At 40.3% G+C, this 20,588-nt stretch overlaps 1 protein-coding gene across 1 annotated transcript in view; it reads right to left on the bottom strand.

Moving 5' to 3' along the window:
• oca2 (oculocutaneous albinism II) overlaps positions 1-20,588 on the bottom strand; it is a 69,847-nt gene that overhangs the window by 6,404 nt on the left and 42,855 nt on the right. The window contains exons 21-22 of the mRNA XM_027005615.2: positions 16,685-16,778; positions 8,074-8,167 (exon numbers count right to left, since the gene is read on the bottom strand). Coding sequence (XP_026861416.2) covers positions 8,074-8,167; positions 16,685-16,778 — 188 coding nt within the window. The remainder of the gene's footprint in view (positions 1-8,073; positions 8,168-16,684; positions 16,779-20,588) is intronic.

The following is a 20,588-nucleotide window of genomic DNA, read 5'->3' as shown; positions in this document are numbered from 1 at the left end:
GCTTCTGTCTGGCCACTCTACCATAAAGGCTTGATGGTGGAGTGCTACAGTAATGATTTTACTTTTGTAAGATTTTCCCATTTCCACAAAGAAATTCTGGATCTCCTTCATAGTGACCATTGGGTTTTTAGTTAGATGTCTTTCCAAGGCCTTTCATCCCAGATTGCTTGGTTTGGCAGGGAAGCCAGATTGTTTGTGTTTGGAAACTTTTTCTGTTTAAGAATAATGGAGACTGCAGTACTTTTGGGTACTTTCAATTCTGTGTAAATAGTCCTGTATCCATTGCCAGATCTGTGTCTTGACACAATGCTGTCTTGCAGCTCTGCAGTCAATTTTCTCAACTTCATGACTTCCATCAACTGGGAGGTCTTACACAGGAGTTTGCCTTTACTAATTATGTCCAATCAGTTCACGTGAGCACGTGTGTGGACCCCACTGAAGGAATCCCCATATTAATCCCAGTAAAACAAGGGATTAACAACAAATATTGTAGCCTGATGGAGTGATATCAATTATCATCTAGAATAATTCTGATGATGTAGATAGGATAGATTCTTTATGCATTTCTGACTACTGACAAAAGCAGGATGCACCAGAGCGCAGTTACAAGTATCATAATAAAGGGTCAGAATACTTATTTAAATGTGACATTTCAGTCTTTTATTTTTAATACATTTACAAAAAAAAAACAAAAAAAACTTTGCTTTGTAATTGTGGACTAGTATGTGTAGACTGATGAGAGAAAAAAAATAGCAGTAACATCAGACATGCTGATGTTTAGTATAAAAAGGTCCAAGTGATTGCCCTTTAAGTAAAGCTCTATCACTGACAGACATGCAACTGCTAAGGCATAACATGCAAAATCTCTAATGTCACAGCACCTTGGGCTCCTGGGAAATATATTGTCTTCCAGCTATAGCTTTCACTTATGCATGCCACAACTAAAATCTCCAATGTCTCGCCAATATTTTACTCATTTCATAAGGAAGCAACAGCTCTCAATTTCAATACTAAAACAAATCAACCTTTATCTCTGAGCCATACTGTGCCCATTAAGACACTGATGCTTGCTTTGAAGTTTTTCTTTTGTATACTATGTTAATCTTAACTGAGAAGCAAATTAATGCCAGCATTTTCTTGCATCGTGCACAATGATGTCCACATCCTCAGACTGAAACCTGGGTAGCAGGTGTGCCATTCCAACTTTGTCCCTTAATTACATATGTCTAACAGCATTTGCATGCACATAATAAGAGTCCACAACTGAGGTTATAAACAGACAAAGAAACTGGGTCATTCCCTTTAGCAATTATGGATTCATAATCACTAGCTCAAAAGAACCCCCTGCTCGCCCCCGCCCCCCCCCCCCCGCCCCCGCCCCCGCCCCCGCCCCCGCCCCGCTCATCTTAATAGGCTACTCATTAGGACATCAGGTAACTTATTATTATGGAGGAACCAGCACCCCTGAGTTGCTTATTGACTTCTGAGGTATTTGGGAATTATGTGATTTATTATTAATTGAGAGGGCTTTTAAATATTGCTGTATAAACATGGAAAAAAACATTGTTTAAGGGGCTAAAATTATTGAACACAGAAGAGCAAATTTCCAAATTCATTAACCCACTAAACATGAGAAAACAAACTATCGGTGTTCCTAAAGAGAAAAGTGACAAGTCCAAACACTGCTGTGAAATTTTCCTTGCGTGGTCCTCAAGCTGTCTTAAGCCAAGCATCTTCTGCTTAGTGTGCTCCAGCTAAACACCTCCCAGCATGCAGTCTGTTAGAAGGCAGACCACAGAAGGTTCCACACCAAGGATCACTTCCCCTTTGGCAGCTCCTCTCAAACTCATTATGATTTAATCACATTGCACAAAGCATGTGTGATCTTATCTCTGACAACCCTATGGGTCACCTTGCTCACCTGCTTTTGGGGGGCTTTTAGGCCTGCTTTCAGATTCACAGATACTTCAAATGTTCTCAGCTGTGAACCCGCACTTAATTTTTCCCTCTGCTCCATGAATAACAAGTATGATTTTTTAAGCAGCTGGAGTAAGCATGGGGACTGAAAATGCCCCATTCTTTTCCTCCAGCACACCGGAACGGGTGCATCCCAGCCCACAGGTGGCTGTCCCTGCAGCAGGTCTCTCACAGCAGGACTCATTGTTCTTGATTGCTGCACACACAGAGCGTTTGACTTGCGGCCAAATGCAGATTGCACACCTGTGGGCTCAGAGCGTGGCATTAGCATTGTCTGCCACCCAGGAGCAGCAGAGAGGCCAGGCATGAATGGGCATCCTAATTGCAGCCCGTGGTGTGTAAGATCAGTGGGCGGGGCAAGCAGAGAGGAAAGGCCATTGTGAGGGACAGCAGAGAGCGTTCTGCTCACGTAAATTAGTCAGTGTTGTCTTCCCTTTAAATGCCATTTCTGTTGTGGTTGCTTTTGTTTACAGTGTAAGCAAAGAGTTGTAGACTGGGTAACCCAAAGGCAGTAATGGATTTGGTAATTGAGTATTTGAGTATTAATGAATAATTCATACTCAAATGCTGACACATTTAAATATAAATGAGGTATAAGGTACTTGTTATTGGTCATATCAGTCCTTTACATTTCAGCTATGATGGAAGATTGTGATTACACAAACCATCAATGAAAACAGTCTCGCTATGGTTGAGTATTATTCAGACAGAGCATTATCGGTTTATATAAAATCGAAATATGTTGACACTGGCAAGAAGCACAAGGACAGATGTACTCGGTGGAACATGTGCTCTTTATGGTTTGCCCTATCTGTCACATGCTGTCCTAGGTTGTTTACTTGAAAACTCTTCTGGCATCGCCCATCCATAAATGTGCCCCAGTGAGGATTTACATAACACCACTGATGCGGTGTGGTGGCAAGGATTTACAAGTACTCGGCCATTACCCTTTTCAAAGTCAGACTTTCCACGTGCCATGTCATTAAGTTTGCAGCCTGTTTAAATCACCAACATGACTCAGAAAGGCAAAAACAAAAAGAAGAGCCCATCGACACAAGTATTGTTCATGGGAGCTGGCATGCTAAAAACAATTAGATGCCCAGCAGCTCACTGGAGCCGGGGTCACTGCAGCTCTCCTCTTAACCAGAGCCGAAACCTGCTGCTTAAGGTGCTCTGGGCCAGACAAGCAGCACAGCTTCTTCCCACACTGCCAAGGCAGACCTCACCTCAGCTCACAATAACCTGTCACCATGACAATGGGTAAAGAGCATCAAGAAGGAGGAGATCACTGACAAGGAGGGTAAGTGTTCTGTTTTTTAATGAAAACTAGAACAGACCCATTGCCTCTCTCAGAGAAACTGCACTTTTATATGTTCCAATGACAGGCTGTTCTTAGAAGGAATAATATAATACAAATTCAAAACTGCACAGTCACTATAATATCGAAATCTAGCAATGTGTTTAGGGCAAAGTATCTTCTCCAAAACAACATCCAGAAGCAAAAATACAGGGAAGAAGCATCAATATTCAGGTGGGCTAGTTATTCTGAGCATCAGTGCCGGTGCTTCATCATTACTTTTTGGCCAAGACAGCAGAGAAAGTCCCTATTCTCCTCAATACCTTGCCACTCTTTTGCCTTATGCACTAACCAATCATAGCCTACCATGAAAACACAGCTATCACAGCAATAATCAATGATACCCTGAAGAGCAAATTCCACCAAAAGACTGCATTATCATTCACATTCATTTGGGCCCTTTCCTGATGTGGTGCATATAATTTGTTAAGATTACACCCTAAATCCTAGTGATGGCCATGGTCTGTGGCCTGGTGCCTCTACTCTGTAATTGAAAGACTGAGGCTGGGAGGGAGGTTAATGATGAATGAGCAATTATCCAAACATCTGCTGCCTCCCTGTTTGTTATCCAAGCATTGCCAAAAAAAATAAAAAATAAATAAATAAAAAGAGGAAAAAATAAATCCCACCGGCAGTTGCATCCGGCCTGCCACCATATCAGCCCTCAGCTCCTCAGCCTCATTGTTCCAGCTGCTCTGCCTGCCTCTGGAATATAATGTGGACTCACACATGATGATACTTCCCAAAAATAGAAGTGTCACTGCAACAGGAAACTGGCCAGCAAATGAACTTTGCACAGCTACATTTAACATACTGTACTTACACAATACAGTACTTAAGACATGCATTCATTAACTCTGTGGTAAAAAAGCTGAGTAATGCTGGTGTCTGCAATCTGTGACAGAAGAATGGAAGATCTTTAATAAAGTTGAGCTTTCTATAGTTCTAGAGAAAATGGTAAGTTTTAAAGTGAAAGGCAAAGCTATGGACTGGCTCTTAGGTTCCTCTTTATAGACGCGCTTCTGCCTCAAGTCTCTGCCTGATGTGCAGGTTTGAGTGAACCATGGCACGTTCTGTGCATGGTGACAGGTTTTGACCTCTGTCTGTAGTCATTAATCTCAGGGCTCATCCAGTTTGTGGTTAGTCAAGACAAAAACAGGAACTACACATCAGCTAAAAGAACACACAAGTTCACCCATTCAATAAAAAAAATATTTGAGAAAATAATGAGCTATAAAAGCTCTTGCCAGAGTGCAGGGAGAAAGAATTAAGAAATCTTGTGATTAAAAATAAGCACAGGGCTTGAAAACTAATTACCCCTCAAATGAGGCAAACAGAGATGAAAGTGCATACCCTTCAGACACTGAGAGAATCGCTCATGGCTTTTATATATATTTGTGTAGAGAGGATTTATTAAAGCCATAAAAATGGGCCATGTGAAACCAATATCTCCATTCAGGACCACGAGGACAGTAGACGGTCTTCATGTCTGGCTGTGTTTGGTATGTGTCCTCATCCTTACATGCAGCATCACACAGTCTACAGTCTCCGCCACACACATTTTCACACACCAATCAGTCTTGTATTCAGGCTCCTCTTTTCACTATTGACCAAGCCAGCCCTTCCAGCTGGGAGCACGTCGGAGCCTGGGAAGCTTCTGTATTAGCATGGAAAGCACTTTCATCGAGCAGGTGGCAGCTAGCAGGGGCAGCCAAATGAGACGCCCTGGTGAATGTCTCAGCAAGCCTCCTCAAGAAGTAATCAGTGGGATGGTTTTTTTAAACGTTCAAATGCATTTGTTGATATGAAGGGGTGTGTGAAATCAAGCTATCATAAGTGTCCCACTCTAAAACCAGATCTGTCACTACTCAAAATGAGAGACAGTATGTGAGGTATTTTTAGGCTTTAAGATATTGAGTTGATTGGCATGAATTCAACTTTGCATACCAGAGTACACCCTGAGCAACAAATTTAAACCCCAAAATTCTTTCATTTGACTCCAACTTGACGCGCAGGATTTCTGTACATCTACATTTGTCAGACCACTAAACATAAATGGCTTGACATGTAGAGACAAGTGAATGAACAACCTCCTACAGCAGGTCAAGAGCCCTAGATTTAGATTGGATTAGTTTATCAGGGTGACATTTTTGATTAAACATTTAATATCTACTCAGTGAGGAAACCTAGGAAACTGCTAATGAGATATTATATGCTAATGTTACATTCAAACATTAGCAGTTTGAATACAATCAATCATTTACAGTTATATTATTTTTGCAGCATTTAACTTTAGATCTTTAAAGAACTAATTGATACAACTACTAAGTAATGACATATATATTTAGCTGTAATTATAATCCCGACTTTAATAATCTTGTGGCATCTTGCTTTTCTTGTGGATTTTATCTTTTTTTTTCTTCTGGATAATGCTCTCCTATGTAGTGTATTACACATTTCAAAGATTAGGAACATGCTCTCCTCACATGACGGAGAAAAGATAGTCCATGCATTTATTATTTCAAGACTGGACTACAATAATGCGCTACAATCAGGCTGTTGTACTAAATTCCTAAACAAGCTCCATCTAGTTCAAAATGCAGCAGCCAGAGTGCTTACTAGAACTAGAAAATTTGATCACCTCACTCCTATCTTAGCTACTTTAAATTGGCTCCCAATAAAATTTCAAATTGATTATAAAATACTTTTAATTACCTACAAAGCACTGAATGGTCGTGCCAGACAGTAGCTTAGAGAGTGCATTACAATCCACCATGTCTGCTTAGATCAAAAGGTGCTGGCTCTTTACTAGTACCAAGAATAAAAAATCTACCACAGTGGGCAGAGCCTTTTTCTATAAAGCTCCCACTCTATGGAATAACCTTCCTGTAAATGTTCAAGATTCAAACACAGTCTCATTATTTAAGGCTAGGCTGAAAACCTATCTGTACAGTCAGGCATTTTATTAACTACTTTCCATCTTAGGTAAAGGTATAGATCTGGGGGTTCATGCCCATTGAGAGTTGTGGTAAACTGGGATGTTATTATGCTGTCACTTCACCTCTCTTTTGTCACTCAAGTTTCTTGACTGAGAGCAGCAGAGTGTTGATGTTCCAAAGTTGCTTTCGTGTTCCAGGGTGCCCTCATGCCTGTGTTTCCTTCTGGCTCTTTCCTTTTAGCTGTGCTGCCATAGCTAGATCTGCCAGAGTCCATCACTTCACATTATAGGTCTCTAATCTACACACCCTCGTACCTGGACATGCCTAATCTAGTCTCTCTTTTTGCCGAGGTACACCTACCCCTGATATCATGATGTTACTGAGCCTCATCCTATCTCAGCTGCCTTGGCTACTCCTACCACCCCCTGATGTCCCTTGCTGTAGCCCACCACAGCTCCACCCCAGCCAACTACTCTATGTTGTCCTTAATGGATGTTCGCTTGCAGGGTGTCATGATGTTACTGAGCCTCTACCTGTCTCAACTGCCATGACTACTCCCACCTGCTCCTGATGTCCTCTGCTGTAGCCCACTACTCCTCCACCCTAGCCAACTACTTCTCAGTTTCCCTTAATGCACGTTCTCTTACAGGTTGGGTCTCGGACACATGCACATGGAACAAGACTAGGACGACTAGAAAGCTGGACTAAACATTATTGCTTATTTCATTTCTTAATTTATTTTTCTCTTTAAACTGTTATTATTGTGGTGACCATTGTTGGCCAGAGGAGGTTGCCACCCCCACCCTTTGAGTCTTGGTTCCTCTCAAGGTTTCTTCCTCATGCTCTAGGTTTGCTCTCTTGGGGCTTGGACTTGGACATTTGTAAACCTGCTGTTGAAAAAAGCATTGTATAAATACATTTTTGAGTTTGAATTTTTGTATTAAGTGGAAGATTTACCAACCAGACCAAGTAAGTCATTTGGTCTTCAAAAAACACCCTTTTTATTTCGGAGGGGGTTTGGTGGACTAAATATGGCTAATAAAAAATCTTTTTTCCAACATAAGATGACACCAGACTGGAAAATGGAAATATGTATCCATATAGGACTAAAATCATCAGCACCAAGTTCAGCTAAAAATAGTATGTCATTCAGCCTGAGGAAGGAGAAAAAGGCAGACATGGCCAATCCAGATAAATGAATAAATTCACAGAGGAGCACCTGTAAAAGATATTGTTAGCCCAAGAACCCATTTAAATTTAATCCTGTCTGAATAGGGCTGAGTTCATAGCAAGGCCATGATAGTGCCAGACCATTTAGTGTGAGGATGCCCTGAAAGCATGCAGGTATGAGAAGGTAAGGTTGGGAACCTCCAGGTATGAGAAGGTAAGGGTGCACCTGGTAAGGGTGAAAAAGCACAGCCAGCTCAATAGAGTACAAGCTCCATTTGCCCTAAGGAGAGCAATGGAAAGACGGCTCACCAGGAGTTGCAGGTGGGCCGCAGCCAAAAGATCACACTGTGGCTAACTCTGTTTCATTGCTTCCTTGGCTGAAATAATAAAATTCAGACATTTTCTCCTTTATCTTCACACTGTGAGATGTGTGATGGAGTTGTTAACACACCTACAAACAAATATACATATATGTATGTGTTTGTGTCTTACTCCCAACAGCATCATGACATCTTTTGTCTTACTCCAAACGGCATCATGGCATGTCGTCAATAACAGAAATGGGCAGCTTGCTTTGCTTTATTTATTTATAGGCCAAGAATTAATGGATATATGTACATGGATACATACCTGAAAAATTCCATGAAAGAGAATCCATAACCATGCTGCTCTGCAATTCCAGCACATACAACATTAGCAGATGCACCAATCAGTGTGCCATTACCTACAAGAGACCAAAGAAGTGAATGATCAGCACTTTATTGTAGGCACTTTATTTTTTTGCTTTATTCAGGAAATTCTTTGCTATATTTCAGTTATATATTTGTACATTTGTGTGTGTGTGTGTGTCTATATATATATATATATATATATATATATATATATATATATATATATATATATATATATAAACCCTTGGAATGAATCTTATGATTTAGACATCTGTTTATTTATTCATATATAAACCGGCTCCTACTACAACGAATTCAGAAGCACTTCACAGCTGATAAGAGACTTCTGTCAGAAACATTCCATTTCTCCAGAAAGTCTGTGTACTTTACTATAATTATATATATATATATATATATATATATATATATATATATATATATATATATATAGAGAGAGAGAGAGAGAGAGAGAGAGAGAGAGAGGTTACACTGACTTTTTAGGCAAGACTCTTATCGCCACAAATGAGAGTTCGGAATAAGTCGCCTGGGTCAACAAGGTCTGCATCAGATTTTGGGGAACCAGGGTAATCTGATGAAAAGTGGGCTACTGGAACAAATACAAGACACTCATGGACTGTCGGAATGCTACCATGCAAGCAACCCCAGTGTGAAAGGATATATGCACAGGATGTGGGAACTATGGACACTTCAAAACCCCACATCTAGACTAAATGCAAAACAACTAGTAGCTCAGTGTCCCGACATGTGCAAGTGGAAACTGCTATCACAACTTGAGATTGACGAGGTACAAGACATATGCTATGGCAAGGGAGAGCTAGGACAACAGGTCAGAGGGGAGAGATCAACATTATTCCGACACCCCAAACTTGGGAACCAAGACCCAATGAGTCCATGCACCAAGCTCAATACTAGAGCTGCTGACCTGAGAATGAAAATCATGGCTAAGCTTGACAGTCTACTAAGCCATAGCGGACTACCAAGTCCAAGTTGAAAGGCTGCTCTGGAAGATGTGAAGGCAGCCCTAAAGACAAAGGAAATAAAGGAGAGATTGACAGGTCTGGCTGGCGGACTGGAGAGATACACATGAAAAGCAGAAGCCAGGAGAATAAACAGGATGTTCTCCCATGAAAGTCCAAAGTGTACTCTCGAAGGCAGGGCAACAGCCTAAGAAAAGATCATATCAAGCCGGAAAGGCATATGGGAGAAGGAGGCATCACACAACATCAATGCCCAGAGGTTAGAGAACCTTAGAGCTGACCACTGCCTCTCCCTGAATAGGATCCAGTAACCATCACACTACACTCCTCTCAAGTATGAAGAACGTGGCCTGACATTGTCCATGCTAAAGAAGCTGACTGCACTCTATGAGGACCTGGCAGCAAAAATGAACCAGCTGCTAATGGATGGAACCCACCATGAATGGTTAACTGAAGGCAGGACAGTCCTGATCCATCCAATTCCATCCAACTAGTGGCTGATAAGCTGTCTCTATACTACACGGAAGCTCCTGTTAGGCATTGTCAGGCTTAGATAAGTAGGCATAGACTAAGATAAGTAGGCAGATGGCACAAGGCTCAATACATTAGCGGGGCCCAGAAAGGCAATGGCAAAAACACCAGAGGAGCCAAGCATCAGTTGCTGGTGGACAAAACAGTCACTTGAAACTAAGACCAGACAGACCAGAAAGTCTAGGATTACAACAAAGCCTATGAGTCAATGCCCTACACATAGAACATGGAATGCTTGAAACTGTAAAACATCAACAGGACTCTAAGAGCCTTCATGAAGAACTCAATGGGGCTGTGGAAGACAACCTGAGAGGCCAATGTCAAGCCAGTAGCATGAGTCACCAGTGCAGGATTTACCAAGGAGATGCCCTGTTCTTGTTGCTGTTCTGCATAGGCCTGAACCCCCTCAGAGAAATCATCACCAAGAGTGGATATGGATACTGACTACAGAATGGAGCAACCATCAGCCACCTCCTGTACATGGATGTCATCAAGCTGTATGCCAGAAGTGAATGAGACATCGACTCATTAAACCGTCTCACCAGGATATACAGCAATGACATCGGAATGTCAATCGGACTGCATAATTGTGATCGTATGGTTACAAGGAGCGGGAAGGTGGTTAGAACAGAGGGGATTACACTACCAGAAGGTAACTTAACAGATGTTGAAGGCAGATACAAGTACTTTGGAATCTCACTGGCAAATGGGAATCATGAAGAGGCCACAATAAAAGCAGCTACAGCCAAAGAAAGATGCTACTACAAAGAGTGAGGCAAGTTTCAAGTTTGGTTTATTTGTCACATACATAGTCATACACAGTATAACTCGCAGTGAAATGGTTGAGAGTGCTCTGTCCAAACTGAGGAAAAAGAAAACAGGGTTGCATAGAGAAATATATATTCTATATATGTACAAAAACATATTGACAATGTATGTACAATATATGTATATTATGTTTATATACACAATGTACAATGTATATGGTTGTATATATATGTATGTACACAAAGTACAGAATGTACAGATCCATCTTGTAAAATGACATATTTACAGTTTTTATGTTACATGGTGGCAATTGAACATATTTACAGTTATGTTACATGGTGGTGGTGGTCCCCACAGTTTATCAGTTTCCCTGATTCAGGGCCCGAATGGCCTGTGGGAAAAAGCTCCTCTTCAGTCTCTCTGTCTTGGTCTTCAGGGAGCGAAAGCGCTTCCCTGACCTCAACAGAGAGAAGAGCCTATTGTTGGGATGGGTGGGGTTCTTCACAAGCCTCCTGGCCTTGGTCTGGCACCGCTTATAGTAGATGGTCTGCAGGTCAGGAAGTTCCGTGTGAGTGATGTGCTCTGCTGAACGCGCTACCCTTTGGAATGCATGTCTGTCCTGCTTGGTGCTATTCCCAAACCAGACTGTGATGTTCCCCGTGAGGATGCTCTCGATAGTGCAGGTGTAGAAGTTCCGCAGTACCTTGGAGGGCAGTCTGAAGTCTCTTAGGTGGTAATCTGAGGTGGTAAAGACGCTGACGAGCCTTCTTTGCCAGGGAGTTGGTATGGCGTCACAGGTTGGCCTGAGGTGGGATGTACACAGTGTTGAAGATGACCAAAGTGAACTCCCGGGGAAGGTAGAAAGGACAAAGCTTGAGGGCGAGCAGCTCCAGGTTGAGTGAGCAGGAGCGGGCAAGAGTAACAACATTGGCATTGTTGCACCAGTTGTTGTTTACCATCACACACACTCCACCACCTCTCAACTTCCCCGAATCTGCCTTCCTGTCCATATGGTGAACCGAGAAGAACTAGGCTGGCTGGATGGCGTGGTTGGTATGGTTGGTATGGCGTCACAGGTATAAAATGATTTTATAATCAATTTATATATATATATATATATATATATATATATATATATATATATATATATATATATATATATATATATATATATATATATATATACACATCCATAAATTATGTGTAATAATGAGAAATGACACAGGAAAAAAGTATTGAACACATGAAAAAAGAGAGGTCCAAAAAGCCATGGAAAGTCATATCACCATCTGAAATCTATCAGTAATTAGAAAGCAATCCTGCCACTTAGTGCAAATTAATATCAGATGGTTCAACTGATGGCCTATAAAAAGGTGTCTCATTACCAGGGTGCCACACAAGAAACATCTCATGATGGATAAAACCTGTGAGCTCTCTCAAGACCTTCGCAACCTTATTATTGCAAAACATACTGATGGCATTGGTTACAGAAGAATTTCTAAACTACTGAAGGTTCCAGTGAGCACTGTTGAGGCCATAATCCAGAAGTAGAAAGAACATCATTTCACCATAAACTGGCCATGATCAGATGCTCCCCACAAGATTTCAGACAGAGGAGTGAAAAGAATTATCAGAAGAGTTGTCCAAGAGCCAAGGACCACCTGTGGAGAGCTACAGAAAGACCTGAAGTCGGCAGGTACAATTGTTTCAAAGAAAACAATAAGCAATGCACTCAACCTCCATGGCCTGTATGCACACTGACCACGCAAGACTCCAATGCTGAAGAAAAAGCATGTTGAAGCGTGTTTAAAGTTTGCTCAACAACATTTAGACAAGCCTGTGAAATACTGGGAGAATATGAATCAGATGAGTCTGGTCATATGAGACCAAATTTGAACTCTTTGGATGTCATAATACACACCCTGTTTGGAGGTCAAAAGACACTGCATATCACCCCAAAAACACCCTAACAACAGTGAAGTTTGAAAGTGGGAACATCATGGTGTGGAGCTGTTTTTCAGCATACAGCACTAGCACGTTTCATATAACTGAAGGAAGGATGAATGGACAAATGTACCGAAACATTCTTGATAAGAATCTGCTGCCATCTACCAGGATGATGAAGATGAAACGAGGGTGGACATTTCAGCAAGACAATGATCCCAAACACACAGCCAAGGAAACTCTCAATTAGTTTCAGAGAAAGAAAATAAAGCTGCTAGAATATCCCCGCCAATCACCTGACCTGAATCCAACTGAAAATCTATGGAAGGAACTAAAGCTCAGATTTCATAGAAGGAGCCCACAGAACCTTCAGGATTTGAAGAGTGTTTGTGTGGAAGAATGGGCCAAAATCACACCTGAGCAATGCATGCGACTAGTTTCTCCATACAGGAGAAACAGTGTCTTGAAGCTGCAATCACCAACAAAGGCTTTTGTACGAAGTAGTAAATACATTTCAGTAAGCGTATTCAATACTTTTTCTCTGTGTGATTTCTCATTATTACACATAACTTAATTTATGGACATTTATGGTTTGAGTTCTTTGCATGTGTGGATTGGATGGGTTGTTACCAACATCTGGTGATAATTTCATGTCAATAGCACCTTTAGAAATATATTAAATTAACTTAGAAAATTGGTGACGTGTTCAATACTTATTTCACCCGCTGTATGTATGTGTGTGTGTGTATATATATATATATATATATATATATATATATATATATATATATATATATATATATATATATATATATATGTATATGTGTGTGTGTGTGTGTGTGTGTGTGTGTGTGTGTGTGTGTGTCGCAGTTCCAAGCAGAAGTGGCAGAAGTAGTAAATGTACAAATGGAACATGCAGAGATACTGACTAATGCAAACATCTCATAAACTATCAAAGTAAAACATAGATGTAGACAAGCAGATCCTTTATCCCCATTGTTATTTATCTTGGCAATCAAACTGCTAGCAATTGCAATAAGAACCAAAAATAATATCTCAGGAATAACAGTAGAGTAACAGCACTGTTAGGCATTATTGCAGATAACATCATTATCTAACCCCTGTTGAATCAGATCAAGTCAATTAGTAAGATTTCAGGATGCAAGATAAAGAAATCTTAAACTTTAATCTTGGTAAGAAATGATGCAGAAAGGACAATCCCACTCAAAGAAGCTGCTTAATTCAAAATTGTCGATTGCTTCACATCTTTGGGCATTCAGAATATATCACGTCTTGGGAGTATTGTAGAAACTATAATTAGTTTCTACAATACTCCCAAGAATGTGATATATTCTGTAATCAGCCCAGTGATTCATGAAATTTCAACTCAGTAGACAGATGGGCATCTATAGCAGATTCATTAAAAGGCAGAACATTTTTTTATAAAAAATATACATTCTAAGCTGTATTTGTTTCATTCAGTAACTTTTTCCTCTTCTAAAGAAACCTTTCAGAAGATTTCTGTTTAACATCAGATGTCCCAGGTTGTAACTGTCACTGTTGTACTTATCCTGTGATAGAAGAATCTCTCTCTTCCTACTTATGCTGTTTGCACAATTATCAAGCAAGTTTTATTTTTGAGGATTCATTTTTATTATTGAACACAGTGCTCCTGGTCAAACCAAAATATTAATAAACCTCAAACCTGAATACTTAAGGTAAAAATTGGGTATTTGTATTTATAGGAGAATGTGTATGTGTGCATGATTATTGGGCAACTATTAGTATGCAGAATTATTATGCAACTAAATGAAAAACGGAAATCTCACTTGTTTATTTGCATCTGTTACAGTGAGAATAATAAACAAACAATTTACAAACAAACATTTCTGACATTCCAAAAAAAAAAAAAAAAATCAGTGACCAATATAGCCACCCTTATTTTCAATAACAGTCATAAGCCTTCCATTCTGTTGACGATCAAGTTTTTGTGCAGCACCAACAACAGCCTCCCAGACAGTGTTCAGAGAGCTGTACTGTTGTCTTTCACCGTAAATCACTTGTTTATGAAGGGCCCACAAGTTCTCAATAAGGTTCAGGTCAGGTGAGGAAGGGGACCATGTCATTGTTTTTCATCTTTAAGCCCTTTACTGGCTAGCCATGCAGTGGAGTACTTCAATGCATGCAATGAAGCATTGTACTGCATAAAAATCATAGTCTTCTTGAAAGATGCAGACTTTTTCCTGTACCACTGCATGAGGAAAGTGTCTTCTAAAAACTGGCAGTAGGTTTGGGAGTTGATTTTGAGTCTATCTTCAACCTGAAAAAAGTCGAACTAGCTCATCTTTAATAATACCAACCCAAAGCAATACCCCATCTCCACCTTGCTGTTGTCTGAGTCGACATGGAGCTCTGTGCCCGTTACTGATCCAGCCACAGGCCCATCAGTCTGGTCCGACAAGGGTTACTTTCATTTCATCAGTCCATAAAACCTTTGAAAAATCTGTCTAAAGATATTTCTTGGCCCAGTCTTGACCTTTCACCTTATGCTTCTTCAGTGGTGGTCAGGTTTCAGCCTTCATTACCTTGGCCATGTCTCTGAGTACTGAACACCTTGTACTCCTAGATTGCAGTTCAGGTTGCAGTTCTGGAATATGACAGAACTGGACGATAATGAATTCTTGGTCGCTTCACGTTTAATTCTTCTCAAGTCTTTGACAGTTAATTTGCATCTTTTTTTCTCAACATGTTTCTTGTGACCCTGCTGACTATTACGTTTGATGGTTCAGTGATCATGCACCAATATCTTAGCAACTTTAAGAGTGCTGCATCCCTCTGAAAGACTTTTTACAATTTTTGCCTTTTCAGTCAGTTAAATCTCTTTTTGGGTCAATTTTACCTGAGGAAAAGAAGCTGCCTAATATTTATGCACACCTTGATATAGGGTGTTAATGTCCTTAAGCCACACACCCCCTCATTACACAAATACACATCAACTGATATGCTTAAATCCAATAAGCATTCAAGTGTATATAGCTTGGAGTTGGAAAATATGCATAAAAATGAGGATATGATCAAAATACTCTCTTGCCTAATAATTGTGCCAAGCACACAGTGTAGTTGTACGGAAGAATACGAAAAATCCCATGGTTAAAGACATAATTTCAAGTTTGGTTTATTTGTCACATACATAGTCATACACAGTATGACCCGCAGTGAAATGGTTTGTGTGTGGCATCAAGTTCAAAAACATCTGAGGGAAACAGCTCTCTCTTGTTTTGGTCCAAAAGATTTCAGGGAGTAAGTGCAGTGTACTGTAAAGAGTAGATATTAAAATTTAGTACACAAAGTTTCCAATCCTAATATATTTATACTATGTGTTTTGCCCTGCTAATCGAAATGTTAGGCTCTCTGCTGAGCAGTCACTTCTTTGAGATTATCAACAATGACATGACCTCCAGCAGTAAGGACAACACATGGCTTTAACCCAGTTTTCTCTGCAGCTCCAGGGATAAATGCTGTGGAGAGGTCCTTCTACTTCTCTACAGCCTTAGGTAGAATTACTGTTTGATGGAGTCCAGAGGTCACCTCTTCATCACCACTGTGGACTCACATCAGCCTCCCACACCTTGCATATCTCTTAAGATTTTAATGTTACAACTGGTCATGCAGCAATTTCCAAAACAGGTGGAGGGTATACTGATCTCCATCCATTTTTTGTAGATATGCAGGATGCAAAATCCTTTCTCTTGCTATGTTTTACAGTAGATATTGTCCTCCTTTCATCCTCTTTCTTTCAAACACTGTGCTGTGTTTGGCCCTCAATATTGTTTGTTGACTGAAAAGATGCCATTGTGGCAGTAGAGCCAGGTGCCTGTCCTTGCCTCCCACTGACCAGGAGAACACCTGTCACACCAAATTCTATTAGGCCAGAGTGTGAGGTTCTTCCCTCCTTCTCTAGTCCACACATACCCATGCACTCTGATCTGATAGCCTTTACAATGACCTATATAAGGAAGGCATCCAAAAGAATTAGGAGAAGGCAGAAGTTCCCCCTTTCATCTACTACAACACTGTAAAGGAGACTTAACAGTGACTCTATATCGATTATGCATAGGCCAGGGAGAGAGCGATGGATGGAATGCGGTTCAAACCTGTACAGGGAAGTCATCATTATATCAGATAAAAATTCTTTATTCTCAACATTAGCTCCTGTGGCATATACTTAGCAATGCCAGCATTATATTCTCAGTTTTAGGACAAGTGATTTGAGTCACCTGAGATTATAACATATACTGTGGCATTGACAGTGCTGGAGGTGTGACTAACCTCCTAAACAGGCACCCATGGCCAGGGCAAAGATGAGAGGTTTCACAGGGAGGTTGACATCAGTATCCTGACTGAGGTTGAGCAGCACTGGAATCTGGAAATAGAGAAGTAAATAACATACACATGGTTGATTAATAAACAATGAAATTTATTTGAAGATTATGGTGTGGTTAAAAATCTAAACATTCTACAATATATTTAAAGCATTGTAACTGCAAGGCACTGCAGATGGAGATGTCAGGGCAAATGTTGTCTCCTTATTTGACCTTTTTCAAAACAGCATCTAGATTTAAACTCTCAAGCAGCTGCTCTGCAGGCCTGTTAACAGACCAAGTCATATTTTTGTATCACACTTCTCATGGGAAAGAAATCAATAAAGAGCAACATTGGATTTTTCAAGGGTTTTTATCCGCCACTACACACACTGAAAGACCAATGAATCATGAGCATCAGCAAAACTTGTATGGAGATAAAAATATAGTTCAACACTAAGAAATACAGTCAGCCAAGACAGCTAATTGTGACACTGTCAGTCAAAAGCTTTTCCATGCTGAGACTTAAAGGTTTGAGTATCCTAAATATATTTAGCAGGACTGAAACAAAGTAACAACTTTGCAGAGTCTGCCACTGCTGATCATGCCTGCTGAACTTTTCATGTGTGAATAAGTGGATATGGTCATCCCATCACCACTAACATCAGAAGGATGCTAGTGAAGGGCACGACTGAGAAGGGCCAACTTCTGAGAAGCTGTTTGGCAAACCACTACAAGTGCATTGGTACATTTTGTTAGTGACTAATTTAAAATGTCTTAGTGTGGCTTTACAATGTCTATAGCAGTCATCTCTAGTGATACTGTGTTTAGCAGACTTTATACCTGTATCAGCACTGTGCATTCCCAGCATCTCTTAACATCAGCTGTATTGATCTCAGTAAAACTATTTGTAAGTAGCCTAAAAATACTACAATTACTCCATCTCTACATCTTTACCAATAACCATCACCAGAGCATGTGACAGCTAGTATCTGAAGACACCCAAGATAAGTAATGTCCATCATATCCTGGCACCCCACACAAACATACTTTTTAAGGCTCATGGATTTTCTGTCGCAAAGTAAAATTATGCACAGAATCAAAGGGGTTTAGTGGTTGTCCATGGCAGTCTGGTGTACAGGACAAAGGCCCAGTAGCTTGGAGCAATATGACGAGATGCACACAATGTTATCCTGTGGCTATATCTGACATATTGATATCTTCCTCTGTGTTCTCTCTTTCTCAACCACCCTCCATTTGTCCTTCTCAGAGGCACATACACACACACTCTGAGCTTGTCACACACCAGTTCCACTGAATCTAACTGTCGCTTGAACCGCAACATATTCTTCAAGAGGACTCCACTTTCAAAATAATGCTGCTGTTAGGGAGTTCAATACATGGCCCACTGTGTGTTGGTGGTAAAGCTCTCAACAGCCTCAGCTGCAATAGCCTTGAATAAATTACACAGCATAACTGTGATTACATTTTATACTACATTTGCCAAGCAGCCCATTGGGCTGTGACATGACCACTGTGCAAGGGAGGGCCCAGAGAGCCAGAACAAGCTTACAATTGAGCTGACAAGAAAATAGCAGTTTTATCTTCCCTGTGGAACACAAATAACTATTCAGATTTCATCTGGAAATAGTGCAGAAGCCCTTGACCTGACATGAAAGCCCCTTCAGAGGTATTAGGCACCGTGTCTTTGGTGTCATAGTGTGCATTATCTACTGCTAACTGCCTGTTTTACAATTAACTTATTTTAGACATTCATTATACTGTCTGCAAGAGAGGTAAAAGGGGAAAAAGGGACAAGATTCTAGTGTTCATAGTAGCAGCAGTACTGTTATTCCTTCCTAACCAAGATTAAGGGGTGGCTTTTTCCTAGCTCTTTTAAAATGCTTCTTTGAGCAGAACCAGGCTTTATTCCCCAATAGTAAAGAACATTAAAGAAAGAAAAGTGATGTTTAATTTCCCTGAACCATCATCAGGTTAAATTAAGATGGTTGTACTGAACTGTTCTGATTCTCATATTAATTCAGTAAACATACTCTGTTTGTACTTTTTGTGCTATGAAGCCTATTTGGCTGCCAGTTATTGATACCAAATTGACCACAGAAGGTCACAGTTGCGATTTGTGACATGTTCAAAATGCCTCTACTGTAGTATTGATCCTGTGGTTCTTTATGTCTGAGTAGCCTCATAGGGACAGCAAGGGAAAAAAGGTTGGAAGTAAATTTATTAATTGTGTGTTATAACACAGCAAGTAATTGTACACAGAGTACTGTACACAAACAGATTATGAGTCTATGTAAATATCACATAGATAATGCAAACATACATTCTGATATGTCAAGAATACTGAAGCTAGCCTTTGAACAAAAAGGAAGAGATGATGTGAGGAAAGGGGCAGGGCTTGTTCTTCTTGAACTTCAGAATTGGCAGTGTGTCAATGTGAACGATTAATGCCAAAGCTGTAGTCTCTAAACATCCAGCAGTGCTTTGCTCCATGTATACACTGTCCCTGGGAGTGGTCTGAGAGTGGGTCTGAGAGGTGAAATGAATTCATAAAACAGAGAAACTACTCAAGGTACAAGTTTATTTTATTAATCAATACCTTATTAAAATAGTTTCCCATTATTTAGAATCATGAATAGCATAAGATAGTGGATAGCTTTAGTACTAAAAACTCAGCATCTCAGCGGACAGTGAAGAAAATGTCATAAAAATGTAGGCCTAGTTTACCTGCTTCAATGTTCACTGTTCCAGAGTTCCAGGAACAGTGTACACTGAATTACGTAAACTAGAATTACAAGAACAGTGAATGTTGAAGCAGGTAAACTAGAAGACACAATTCAAATGTAACGAACACATTTGTGATTCTCCAAACTGAGTTTTTCACCGAATTTCTTCAGAATTTAATTATTGGCCATGAGCTTCTGCTTAGAAAGATAATGATGGCATTGCTAAAGTTCATCATGCAGGGTTTCAGCATTCTCCCGTGCTATCCACTGAAGGCCTCTTTATGCTGCTCGCCTGGCTGTGCACTACTGACAGCAGGTTCTTGCATCTGTCCCTGCCGCTCTCGTCATTTTGGACCACAACATGAGAAGCTAGTGCTTCAGGCCAGCTCAGGCCTGGCAGGGCCAGTCTCCAACTCCTCGCTTGCTCACACACACTGCCGCAACCATGACATTGCAGGCAAGAGGCACAACATGTGGTATTCGGTAAGAGAGAAGAAAATGTAATGACAAGGTCAGCCCACAAAACTCTTTTTCTATATTTTGATAGTGGAGTCAAAGGGAATATTCCAACACTGCATCAAGCATCAACATTTATTATTTTATGGAATTCAAATTCCAGACATGATTTCAAAACACTATAAATTCTCTCTTGTACAGCGGGTGAAATAAGTATTGAACACGTCACCAATTTTCTAAGTAAATATATTTCTAAAGGTGTTATTGACATGAGATTCTCACCAGATGTCAGTAACAACCCATCCAATCCACACATGCAACGAAATCAAACCATAGGTGTCCATAAATTAAGTTATGTGCAATAATGAGAAATGACACAGGGAAAAAGTATTGAACACATGAAGAAAGAGAGGTCCAAAAAGCCATGGAAAGTCATGACACCATCTGAAATCTATCAGTAATTAGAAAGCAATCCTGCCACTTAGTGCAAATTAATATCAGATGGTTCAACTGATGGCCTATAAAAAGATGTCTCATTACCAGGGTGCCACACAAGAAACATCTCATGATGGGTAAAACCTGTGAGCTCTCTCAAGACCTTCGCAACCTTATTGTTGCAAAACATACTGATGGCATTGGTTACAGAAGAATTTCTAAACTACTGAAGGT

Source organism: Electrophorus electricus, chromosome 3, assembly GCF_013358815.1.
Source record: "Electrophorus electricus isolate fEleEle1 chromosome 3, fEleEle1.pri, whole genome shotgun sequence".
Lineage (NCBI taxonomy): Eukaryota > Metazoa > Chordata > Actinopteri > Gymnotiformes > Gymnotidae > Electrophorus > Electrophorus electricus.
This window is presented reverse-complemented; position numbering and strand designations above follow the sequence as displayed.